The 11,601-nt window shown below is 38.3% G+C and overlaps 1 protein-coding gene across 1 annotated transcript; it reads left to right on the forward strand.

Annotated features, from left to right (window-relative positions):
* Positions 1-238: 238 nt before the first annotated feature.
* On the forward strand, positions 239-10,102 carry LOC113956667 (cysteine-rich venom protein kaouthin-2-like). The gene is made up of 8 exons (XM_027663477.1): positions 239-315; positions 2,541-2,602; positions 3,949-4,068; positions 4,551-4,638; positions 5,711-5,856; positions 6,577-6,671; positions 8,293-8,381; positions 9,315-10,102. The coding sequence occupies exons 2-8, from the start codon at positions 2,543-2,545 to the stop codon at positions 9,323-9,325; spliced, it is 609 nt and encodes a 202-aa protein (XP_027519278.1). The 5' UTR covers positions 239-315; positions 2,541-2,542; the 3' UTR covers positions 9,326-10,102.
* Positions 10,103-11,601: the final 1,499 nt, after the last annotated feature.

The following is an 11,601-nucleotide window of genomic DNA, read 5'->3' on the forward strand; positions in this document are numbered from 1 at the left end:
TGTACCACGTTTCCTTTGACTGCAAATTTCACATATAAAAACTCATTTCAGAGTATTCCATCTCTTCCAGTACAAGAAGAGGAAATTAAAATGCAACAAAAGCAAACAACCTCAGTTTTGGGTGAATTTGCACTTGAAAAATACATTGTTCTCTCTGGTCAGTACTTGAATTTTGCAATACCTGTGACGTTGAGTCATCTTGTCCTATCAGCAAACAGAAGAGCTATAAATCACCCTCCAGGAAAGAAGTCTCGTCACTGCCATAACTACTTGAAGAAAGACAGAAGAAATTTCTGATCTTCTTGGAAACAAAAGGTAGGATTTATATTGATTTGTTACCTTTGAGTACTGTAATTTTTTTCATGTATTAAAATACAACCTGTTGTCAGAAGGCTTCTTGAACAACTTAGGGCAGTCTCAGAAAGAGGATTTTATTTAGCGAAAAATAAGGATTACATAGGCAACCTTATAACAAAAACTGGGAAAAAAAGGGGAAGAAAATTGATGAACAGTCAGAAATGACAGATGAAAAGACACCTGTGAGCAAGAAAGAGCATCTTGGCAGATTATATGTACATAGAGAAAGGGACAGAGAGACAGTCAAACATATTGAATGGGATATACATTGAGCTTGGTGTATTCTATTGGTATATGATACTATCATCACCTATTTTCAGAGTGATGAAATTACCACCTTGTTTAATTTACTCCTCTTGTGCAAGGTGGCTGTTAAGTAAGACTTTGTGCACAATGCTGTACAAGTGGAATGCCAGAGACTATACTCCAGGTCTTTTCAAGGATAATAAAAAAAAATAAAAATAGGGATGTTCTTTTGTAATGGATATTTAATTCAATGAATAATTTAGGATACACTTTTTTTTTTAGAAGGAGAGATGGAAAAAACATATTCACACAACTTTGCCAAATTGATACAAACTAGGGATGCTAAAGCACCATCTTTCAGTGGCAGATCCTGGTATACAGATGGATTTGCAGGAAAGTCAGTAAGACTTGGCACATGTCCTGATTTATGTTTGATTGAGGGGGAACAGGGGAGGGGGAGAGAGAGACTGCTTTTAGGACCAATGCCTAGAAATTAATGCAGAGCAATTAAATTTACATCTCATAAACTGTAAGCATTTGGTTGAAATCAGTGGGATTGCCAAAAGTATGTTAATATCTTGAAGTGGGAAACCCACTGGGTCTTAAAAAGCATTCCAATGGCATTTTGAAACTTGTATTAAATTACCAATTATATTTAATTGTAAGTTAATTCATAGAAAATATTACAGTGAATGAATAGTTTGCCTATGTCTCTGAGTTAGCTTTACTAAATAGAAAGGTTCAGAATTTCAGCAAAGAGTTATTTTTCCTTTAAAATGTGTCTTACATGCAAAAAGGATTGTTTGTATTTGCATATCATCATATTTTGCACTCAAAGGACGTATTTTTGCTTGTAACTTGAGTACAGCTAAAAATAACCCCCAGCTCTACTTAATTTCTAGTTAAAAATTAGGTGAAAAGAATCATTTTTTCATGATATTGGGAGTATAATCTTTTGTTGCTAAACACCTAGATCAGATACATTTCAAAGTTTTGGAATGGCTCTGGGAAATAAGTGTTCGAAAATTTAATAAGAAAAAAATTCTGTTATCCTAAAGCATTTAAAGGAGACACAGGTGATGGCACAGCTCAAAGCAAGTGACATAAAGCAGTACCAAGAACAGGAAATCAACTACTTATACTGTTAAATATCAGTATGTTTTCCCCTGGATCAACCAGATTTTTTCTCAAGAACAGGTGTTTGGAATAAGTCACTTTATTTTGAAGGCTGTGAGAGATTAATTGGACAGATGTGACCAGTCTGTCCAGTTTTTTAGCCTCTGAGCTGCAGCTGCCCATAGTCACAGTCCACTTCAAAGGGCTTTGTTGTTTAGCAGAGCTGGAGCAGCATCTCTGCCTACAGGTTGGGAACTGTGGGTCACCTCCAGTGCCAGGTAAGGAAGCTGGTGAGGAGCAGGGACCTTGCTGTACCAGTTGGAAAAGGGTAGTTTTTCTTTTCCACATGTTCTCCACAAATACAAATAGTGTTCTCCAGGGCACTTTGTGTTTTATATAAACTGGTTGCCTCAAGGGAAAGGGGCTTTGAACATGAAAAGATCAGCAAACCCTATTGGCCTTCCCCCAAGAATAACTTAAAACCAAAACCAGCAGCCTTTCAAAACCAAATAAGTTAAGAAAGGGAATAAGAAAGGGAAGCACAAACACCTCTGAATTCAGGTGGAGATATTCAGCCAGGATGACAGTAGGAAGTATGAGATATACAAAGCAATTCATTCATAGAAATTTGGTAATGAGGGGGAATTAGTTTTATTATTTTACTTGTAAAATAGGAGGAGGAGATGAGGAAACAAATTAAAAACCATATTACATTGCTTCTTGGGCAAAAGTAAGGACATACATTGGAAAAAGATGCATTAAGTATCAGAGAAATGAAAGCTATATAAAAAATAAATTAAATCCTCATTCTACCTTTTCAGAGATGATTCTGCCAGTGGTGTTCCTGTGTCTCACGGCTGCACTGCCTCCATCCACTGCACAGGTAGGATCCACATTTTGTACTCAGAAAATTTGGGTGGACCCTGAGGCACTTGTGTTCTGACTGAATATGGCTTTTCCTGTACACACCAATCCCACGCATAAAGAGTCTTATTAGATATCTAGGATCTGGAAAACTTTAATCTTTGAAGTCTGCTTCCATTTGAAGCAGTCAACTGGATGCACATTTGCACAATAAACCATCTAAAGATTCGCTATTACTTATGAATTGGATCAGAGAGAACTATATTTTCCAGAAGTTTCCATACATAGATCCAGGAATCATGTTCTCCCAAAGATCCAGCCCTCTTCCAATTAGTTTCCCACAGGTTTACAGACAGCACTTACCTAATTCCTTCCTCATCCTACGGATCCTGAGCTACGTGCCTCTCCCTTTGCTCAAACATCCATCCTTTCATCATGTGTCCCTGATTTCCTTAAAACAGCTAAATTAAGATACTGAATGCACACACATAGTGGTTCCTCCCAACCCATACTTAGACTGAAGTCTTTAGTTTGCCACTTCTGATTCAGAAACATTATGACTGAAGCCCTGATTACTTTTTTATTATTATTTTTCACTCTAACTCTTCAATTTCTGCTCTCCAAGCTTCAGTCTAGAAGACTAGTTGAGAATTAATGTATAGAAGAGACTGAGTTCTTCACATGGCTCTTTTTTAATTAGAGAACACATGAAAAGTTTGAGAAATGCTATCAGTTATGGCAGAATTGTAACAAAATCTATGGTATGAAAGTATAGGCATTCATTTTCTACTCAGTGGGATGTGCTGGTGAAGACCACAAGAGGTCTGTGATGATCCTGTGATTAACCAACAGTTTCCCACAATTAAAAAAAAAAGATAGGCATGGTATAAAATACAGAAGAAGGGAACTACATTATAACCACATTCATGTCTTCAGCTGATTTTTAGATCCTGTTTCCTCACAACCTCATGTAGAAAATTATAATAATAGTAAATAAACCTGATTTGTTTGACTAAATTTAAGAGTCTACAGGCACAAGAGGCATTCCAGAATACCTCAGTCCTCCACAGAGGGTTGGAAGATAAAATACAGGAATCAATGTTGTTATTGCTAAGCTCCATGCCATGGAACCATTGTTGTGCTGCTCCACATGGAAGTTCTCCTAGAGATACTTAGGAGATAAAACAGTAGTCACAGAACCTCCACCATCATCATCAAACCTCCTCCTCATCATCAAAGGATCATCTCTTTGATCAATAGAATTGATCAATACAATTATTTTGATATTTTAATATTTCTTAGAAAGGATATAGGATTTAGTTACATTCAAATAAAACAGAAATATAACATGTTCTTCCCATTTAGGAGCCTGAAGGTGTCGATGCTCTGTCAACCAGCAGAGCAGATCAGCAAAAGCTGATTGTTGACAGACATAATGCCCTCAGGAGAGGAGTAAAACCAACTGCCAGCAACATGATGAAGATGGTAAGTTGTGTGCTGTAAATCTGTTTTTAATGAGTAATGGACTCTATGAGAGGCACAAGACTGTATGCAGGTTACATTATTTTGTTTAGCCGCAAATTCATTCTCCAGACCTTTCACCAGGATGGAGCATGGCCAGCACCAAGAGAAGCATAAAGCTGGACAGATGAAAAAAACCTCTGAAAAATTTTGTGTTGTATGAAAAATAATGTCTCTTTCTTTTGGAGGAAAATGAAAAGGAGAAGAAGGATCCATGGCACTATTAATTTCTTTTTGATTCATTCTTCATCAGTCTCCACAGTTTCTATTCCCTGGATGCATAGTAACTTTTTGCCTACCCATCCCTTCCCCAAAAAAAGGGGGATGAAAAGGATTTTATATTTCACTTTTTCTACTTTGAAATGTAATCTCCAAATGTTGTTCCCTTATGAGGGGCTATTAATTGGCATGTGTCTGAATGACTCGTATTTTATTCTTTCATTAAGGAATGGTGTCCTCGGGCTGCAGAGAATGCCCAAAAATGGGCCAATCAATGTACTTTAAGTCACAGTCCTCGTAATCTGAGGAGAACAGGTAAGTGAAACACAAGTGTAACTGAATAATGTCACATATGTAGTTGATATAACCAGTTTTGATTTTGTTTGTTGGGTTTTTTGAGATACAATTCATACAACATTTAGATTTTTTTTGGACAAAGGGAAACTTCTCGATATAAATCTGTCCAGCAAGTGAGAAAAGTTCAATCTCATTCTCATCCCAGTTGCATCAGTTTTACATAGGAATATCCCACTTTCTACAGTAGATGATAGAGATAAAGCATATTCGCCCAAAATACCCATCAGAAAGAAGAGACTCTAAACCAAATTTAGGGCAGGAACAAGTTTGCATGTGCTGGCTCAAAATATCTGGAAAGAAAGGGGTAAGGGGTGAAGATCCAAAATTGGCTGGTGATGCTAAGCATAGTTTCTAAGACATGATAAATCCCCAGGCAACTTGCAGTCTTTGAGGTTCAGATTAACACTTCAGTCCTTGGATACTGAAGTTACAGCCATACTATGTTAACAATAGTCAGTACCCAGTGTGGTGCTCACTGATTTCTCTCTAGGTCACGTTTAAGATATGGACAGTCCTGTCCATACTTTTTGCCTAAAACCTAAATTGTCTGGTTTTTGTTAAGGTGAATCCCAGATGAGAACTAATGCAGTAAGTTTGGACCTAAATGAAAACAGTAGCTCAAGACAGTGTGGACACCTTCTTGTGTACCAGCAGTTAACTTTGGATTATTGGGATTTTCCCAAGATTACTGGGCTATGACCTGAATAATGATGGGGTTGGTAACTTCCAAATAACAAAATTAGTCATGAACCTGTGCTGCACATGTGCCTGTGTATCTGCAGTCATGCAGAAGGTCTGTCAACAACCAAACTACCAGACAGACAGGCTGGCCATGCTGCAAACTGGTCAAATGACAACCTGTGTATTAACAAAGAATGATGTCACAGAACTGGAAAAAACAACATCCTGCTGCTCCATCTGGGATGAGAATTTCTGTGAAAATCATCTCACCTTTTGTTGGTTTTTTTTTGTTTTTTTTTCCCCTGCATGTGTATCCTTTATGCCTTTCTCAGGATCTTTCTCTTTTCAGATGTACAATGTGGTGAAAATCTCTTCATGTCAACCGCCCCAGTCTCATGGTCACATGTTCTTCAGACTTGGTACGATGAGGAGAAAAGTTTCAAATATGGAACTGGAGCAAAAACAGAAGGTGCTAGGATTGGCCATTACACTCAGGTAGATGCATTTATATATATATATATATTTCAGGCTGAATAAATAAATATCTACATGTTAGTTAAGCAACTGTTACCCTTTCATTTTTAAAAGAAATAAGTGCAATAGAGAACTAAAGGGTTATTCTGACAAAACAAGATGGAAACTTTCAAACTAATAGAATTAAAATGAAAATAATAGGCTAAGTGTCTTATGCAATAAAGAGTAAAGATAATGGTATTTAAAGACTTCAGGAGGAAGCAACTTGTTTGTTTAACATCTGAAAATTGTCCAGACACTAGAAAAACAAGGTTATTAAAGTATCAGTAACAAAATATAAATAGTTTTGTTGCAGTCTACAAAGTTCCATTGGCTCAGAGAGTTTCCAGTTAATCAACAGCTTATCATAACCTCCTTTTGTTCACCTGCACAAAACACAGGATACAAAATTTCACATAATGATTCCTACATTAACAATCTTCATTGAATGAAAATATACGTAATGGAGACATTTTAACTCAGAGATTTTATATATATGTGTGATTAATTATCATTATATCCTCAATATTCTTTGACTGAATAGGGGTGAAAGCAAGTTTTCAGCAAGGCGGGACTCATATTTTAATACAAAGGGCAAATAAGTGACTTCATTGCAAACATTTCTGTAATGCGTATTGCATTTAAATGATTTTCAAATATGTATTTTTCATCCTTCTATGATTTTTATTCTTATACCTACAGATGGTTTGGCACAATTCCAATAAAATTGCATGTGGCGTCGCTTCCTGTAGCAACAGCAGATTCAAATACTTTTATGTCTGCCAGTACTGCCCCGCGTAAGTATTGATTCTGATTTTGGAACTTCTTATTGCATTATCAAAATTACTTGGGAGATGGTGTCATTTGTAATAGAGCACATCACTTATAGCTGAGGAAGAGGTTTGAAGAGTGTATTAGGAATATGAAAAGACAGAAAGATACTCATCAAAAGAGTTGTCAAACAAGCAAAAGCATAAAACACATAAAAGCAACATCCAAATTATATTAAACTTTTCAAATTAAACTTCGTTTGCCTAAAAATCCCAATTTTCATAGCAGTAAATCAGAAAAAAATTGTTTTCAACATTCAACTTGAAATCTTGGTTCAGAAAGGCAGATCAATATGTACAGTACAGTGAAGACTATAATTAATACTAAATAAACTTTAGTAGGAATTTTAAGGTAGAGTGATTATTTCATATGCTGCTTAAAATTCATTTCCATATTCACAGTGTAATATGTTGTGGTGGGTTGACCTTGACAGACCATCAGTAGTCCAACCCTCTATGATTCTTCTCCTCAACAGGACAGAGGAATTAAAAATACAACAAAAAGTTCATGAGTCAAGATAAGGGCAGAGGAGATCACTCATCACCATCATGGGAAAAACTGACTTGGCTTTGGGCAATTAATTTATTACCAATCAAATCAGAACAGGATAAAAAGAAACAAACCCAAACCTAAAAACACCTCCCACCTACCCCTCCCTTCTTCCCAAGTTCAAATTCACTCCTGATTTTCTCCACCTCCTGCCCCTCAGTAGCACAGTAGGATGGGATTGGGAACTCTGATCAGTTCATCATACACTGTCTCTGCAGCTCCTTCCTCCTCATGCTCTTCCCCTGCTCCAGTGGGGGATCCATCTCGTGGGAGACAGTCCCTCCATGAACTTCACTGTGGGTCCTTCCCACAGGCTGCAGTTCTTCAGAAACTGCTCCATGGGTTCCTTCCATGGGGTGAAGTCCTCCAGGAATGGACTGCTGTAGCGTGGGTCCCCCACAGGGTCACAAGTCCTGCCAGGAACCTGCTCCAGCAGGGCCTTCCCACAGGATCACAGCCTCCTTCAGGCATCCTCCTGCTCCAGCGTGGGATGCTCCATGGGCTCCAGGTGGATCCCTGGTCCCCTCTGGAGCTGCAGGGGCACAGCTGCCTCACCATGGGCTGCACCACAGGCTGCAGGGGAATTTCAGGCTCCAGCACCTGGAGCACCTCCTACCCCTCTTCCTTCATTGACCTGGGTGTCTGCAGAGTTATTTCTCTTAGAGTCTCACTCCTTTCCTCTACACAGCAGTTTTTACCCCTCCCTAAATGTGTTATCACAGAGGCTCTGCTGTCACTGGTGGGCTCACACTTGAGCAGCAGCAGGTCCAACCTGGATCTGGCCAGCACTGGCTCTGTCTGAAACAGGGGCAGCTTATGGTGTCTTCTCACAAAAGCCAGTCCTGCAAATTCTCTCCCCTTTGCCCTCTCTGCCCACTGCCAAAACTTTTCCAGATAAACCCAGCACATATATAAAAATAGACATATAACCAAAGAGTGAGTGTAAATTAGTATACATAAACACCTTTATAATTAAATTTTCTTCTCAGATATTGTATAATGTCTTCATAGCTTATGTTGATAACATTGGTTTTTCAGGGGGAATCTAAAGAATTCCATGAAGACACCCTACAAGGAAGGAGAGCCCTGTGGGGATTGCCCTAATGCTTGTGAGGATGGATTGTGCAGTAAGTTCTAAATATTTCAATTGTGCCCCGGGTAAAGTTGATGCTTTAAAACAAACAAAAAAAAATTAATTTATACAAATTGAATTTTTTTGGAATTATTTGCTTAAATACAGGGCCAAAAGCACTATTACAGAATCACATTTTACCATGTTGGTGCTTTATCTGGGTGAGATGAACTGTGGAATGAATCCAAAGAAGTAGGAGTCTGTGATAAGGGTGGGCAAACGTTAGACAGTGGTTGGTGTACACCAACGTCCCAAATCCCTTCATTAAAGATGGCAATGTCTGAATCTCCATGTGGAAACTCTCATGAACACTTTCCTTCATAAGAAGAGTCATGGTCTGCAAGTGAGGTCAAAGATATATTTATACCAACAATAGCACAGACGTGTGAGCTCCAGATTTCCAGGAGCAATACATGTGCTTTTCCATGCCCCAGAGAGACAATTCCCATCCTTGCATCTAGGAAATGCCAGGGAAGCAGGCAGCTTCTTTACCTTTTCTTCTTCTTCCTCCTCTGAACAACAGTGGCTGATCAGGTGGCAGTAGTAACACACTTGACGAGGGCAAGTAATAGACCTGAGTTTTCAGAATTCTAATAGAAAATCAAAATATACAGGCTGAGAGTCACAGGGCAAGGTTCAGTCTTCCGTTATGGAATTAACCAAATTCTCACCATGGCCTGTAGCATAAAGGAAGAAAGCCTTAAAGGAAGAAAACACCTTGCTGGTCCAGTGAGAAATCTCCTTGAGGAACTAAGAATTTTGGATGTGTTCATTTCGATGCTGCTTTGGAGTAAATCACAACCACAAGGAAAAAATTATAGAGAGAATAATGAAAAAATTATTTTTTCAGAAAAATTATTTTGAAAAGAAATGCTGCAGGTCTTCATTTTCCACTCATTATTAATTTTGTGTTTCAATTAATTTTCAGCCAAGTCTTGAAAGTTTGAAGATGTTTTTTTCCAACTCCCTTGACAAAGTCTCCTGGAAGTACCTGGAGCTTTGTCAAGTTCATCACCCTGGTTCCTGCCAATGCAAAACTGAAATAAAGTAACAGGCTCAGCTTTTCCCTTCCTGGACATCCATCCCCTTAGTGACTTCTTTCACAAAACCTGCTCCCATCCAGCCTCTCCCACACATGCAGAAGGACCAACTTCAGTCCAGTGACTCCCACAAGAAAAAAAACTGTTGGAGGATGTATATATTCTATTTGTGTAATGGTCTAGAATATAGAGATCTCAATTGAAATTTGTCATTTGATTGCTAGATATATTTAATTTTTAGCTTTTTTCATCTTTCTTTTCCCAAAACACTGCCTCATGAGCACTTTTTAAAGTTCTGTGGTTCCGTATATTTCACATGTTCTCAGCATAGATGGAGAGTTCTTGGTCATGCAACTAGTTTAACTTGATGGCCATTTTAAATGAATGTAGTGTTAACAGGACCAGAAAATAAACCAGATTGTTTGAAACATGTTTCTCTTATAGTATAGTATAAGATTGCACTTAGCATAAATACAGGTACCTGAACCTGCCTTCTAATGGAAAAGGACTGTCTGAGAAAAGGGCTTTATTCACATTAACAGACAGCCAAGGGGGAAAGGTCCTTGTGTTTGGAAACTTTGTTTTTACTAACAAGTAGAGATGCCTTCCAAAATTATTTTTGTAATATCTTCTTTTGCTGTATCAGTTATTAATTTACTCATTCTTCACTGACTAATTCATGGTAATTTTCATTCTTTCTTATTGCCATGAAACAAAGTTCACTAAACTTCCACCAACTTTATTAGCATTAGGTCTTGATGGGAGCCTAAATCTTTAACAGCATAAACACAAACAGGTCATGTGAGAAACTGAAGATTTCCTAAGCAAAATCAGAAGTCAGGTAAACAACCTTCCATCAGATTCTCCTTCAGAAAGAAGTAACAATTAGAATAAATAACATGGAATCCCCACTCTGTGACCTTTGGGTGGCAAGATGTTCTTCTGTGCAATCAACAGTGGAAATAAATATTATTTTAGTCTCACCTTCCAATGGCTTCACATTGCAGTCCTCTTTTAGTAAGAAAGCTGCTTGAAGATTTCAAGTCCCAGAGCCTTTGGCATGGAATAATTTCAGCACACATTTCCGACTCATTCATTTCAGTGGCATTTCTTCTAGTGTGAAAATGATTATTAAGTAAAAAGCCCAATTTCACAACTCAAAGCGCTTGATGTTGCAGCTGTTTTTTTTTTCTCATTCATCTCCACCACTTTTCCCCTCCATGACATCCTGCCCTACCAGCTGGGGACGTGTCTACTAGTAAATTAGGAAATGCTAGGGCATAGGTGTGAGTGCTGGAACATGACTGACTGCACCCTTAAATAATTAACACAGGTTCAAGTAAGAATGAGGATATTGCAATAGCTAATCCAATGTTGTTACCATTAAGGAAATAGGCAGAACCATTACCCTCATTCCTAAGAGAGTCCTTTACTATGAAGAAAGAAATCACAGAATCATAGAATCATTACAGTTGGAAAAGACCTCTAAGATCATCGAGTCCAACCATTTACCTAACACAGCCAGATCCACCAGTAAACCATATCCCTAAGCACCACAGTTACACATTTTTTTAACACTTCCAGGAGTAGTGATTCCACCACTTCCCTGAATAGCCTATTCCAGTGCTTGACAACCCTTTCTGTGAAGAAGTTTTCACTAATGTACAATTTAAACCTGCCCTGGCACAACTTGAGGACATTTCTTCTTGTTACCTGGGAGAAGAACCTGACCCCTACCTGGCTAGAACCTCCTTTCAGGAGAGCAATAAGGTTGTCCTTTTCTCCAGGCTGAACCCTCCCAGCTCCCTCAGCTGCTTCTCATCAGATTTGTGTTCCAGACCCTTCTGCAGCTTCACTGCGCTTCTCTGGACTCACTCCAACCCCTCAATGTCTTTCTTATAGTGATTTCTATTCCCTTCCACTGTAACTCATACTATAAGAACTGATTTTTCAGTCACTCATAAGAGCAAAGAAGTAGTGTAATGAGGTAAAAATCAATCCTGATACATCTCACCCCTGAGGAACCAGGGAATAAAGGTCAATAAGCCTAATTTAGATTTCCAGGGAGATAATAGAGCAAATTTTTTACCTGTCATTTTGTAATCAGTGGAGCATAAAATATCAGCATGGATCCTTCACGAACTGATCTTGCCAAAACAAACTCTCTTCAGTGAG

Source organism: Corapipo altera, unplaced genomic scaffold (genome assembly GCF_003945725.1).
Source record: "Corapipo altera isolate COAL_440 unplaced genomic scaffold, ASM394572v1 116, whole genome shotgun sequence".
Classification (NCBI taxonomy): Eukaryota; Metazoa; Chordata; class Aves; order Passeriformes; family Pipridae; genus Corapipo; species Corapipo altera.

Bases quoted from the DNA above. Each gene is read 5' to 3' on its own strand.
- LOC113956667 (XM_027663477.1), top strand. From the start codon at position 2,543: ATGATTCTGCCAGTGGTGTTCCTGTGTCTCACGGCTGCACTGCCTCCA. The intron at 4,069-4,550 runs GTAAGTTGTGTG...TCTTTCATTAAG, and splicing joins CCAGCAACATGATGAAGATG to GAATGGTGTCCTCGGGCTGC. The intron at 6,672-8,292 runs GTAAGTATTGAT...TTGGTTTTTCAG, and splicing joins GTCTGCCAGTACTGCCCCGC to GGGGAATCTAAAGAATTCCA.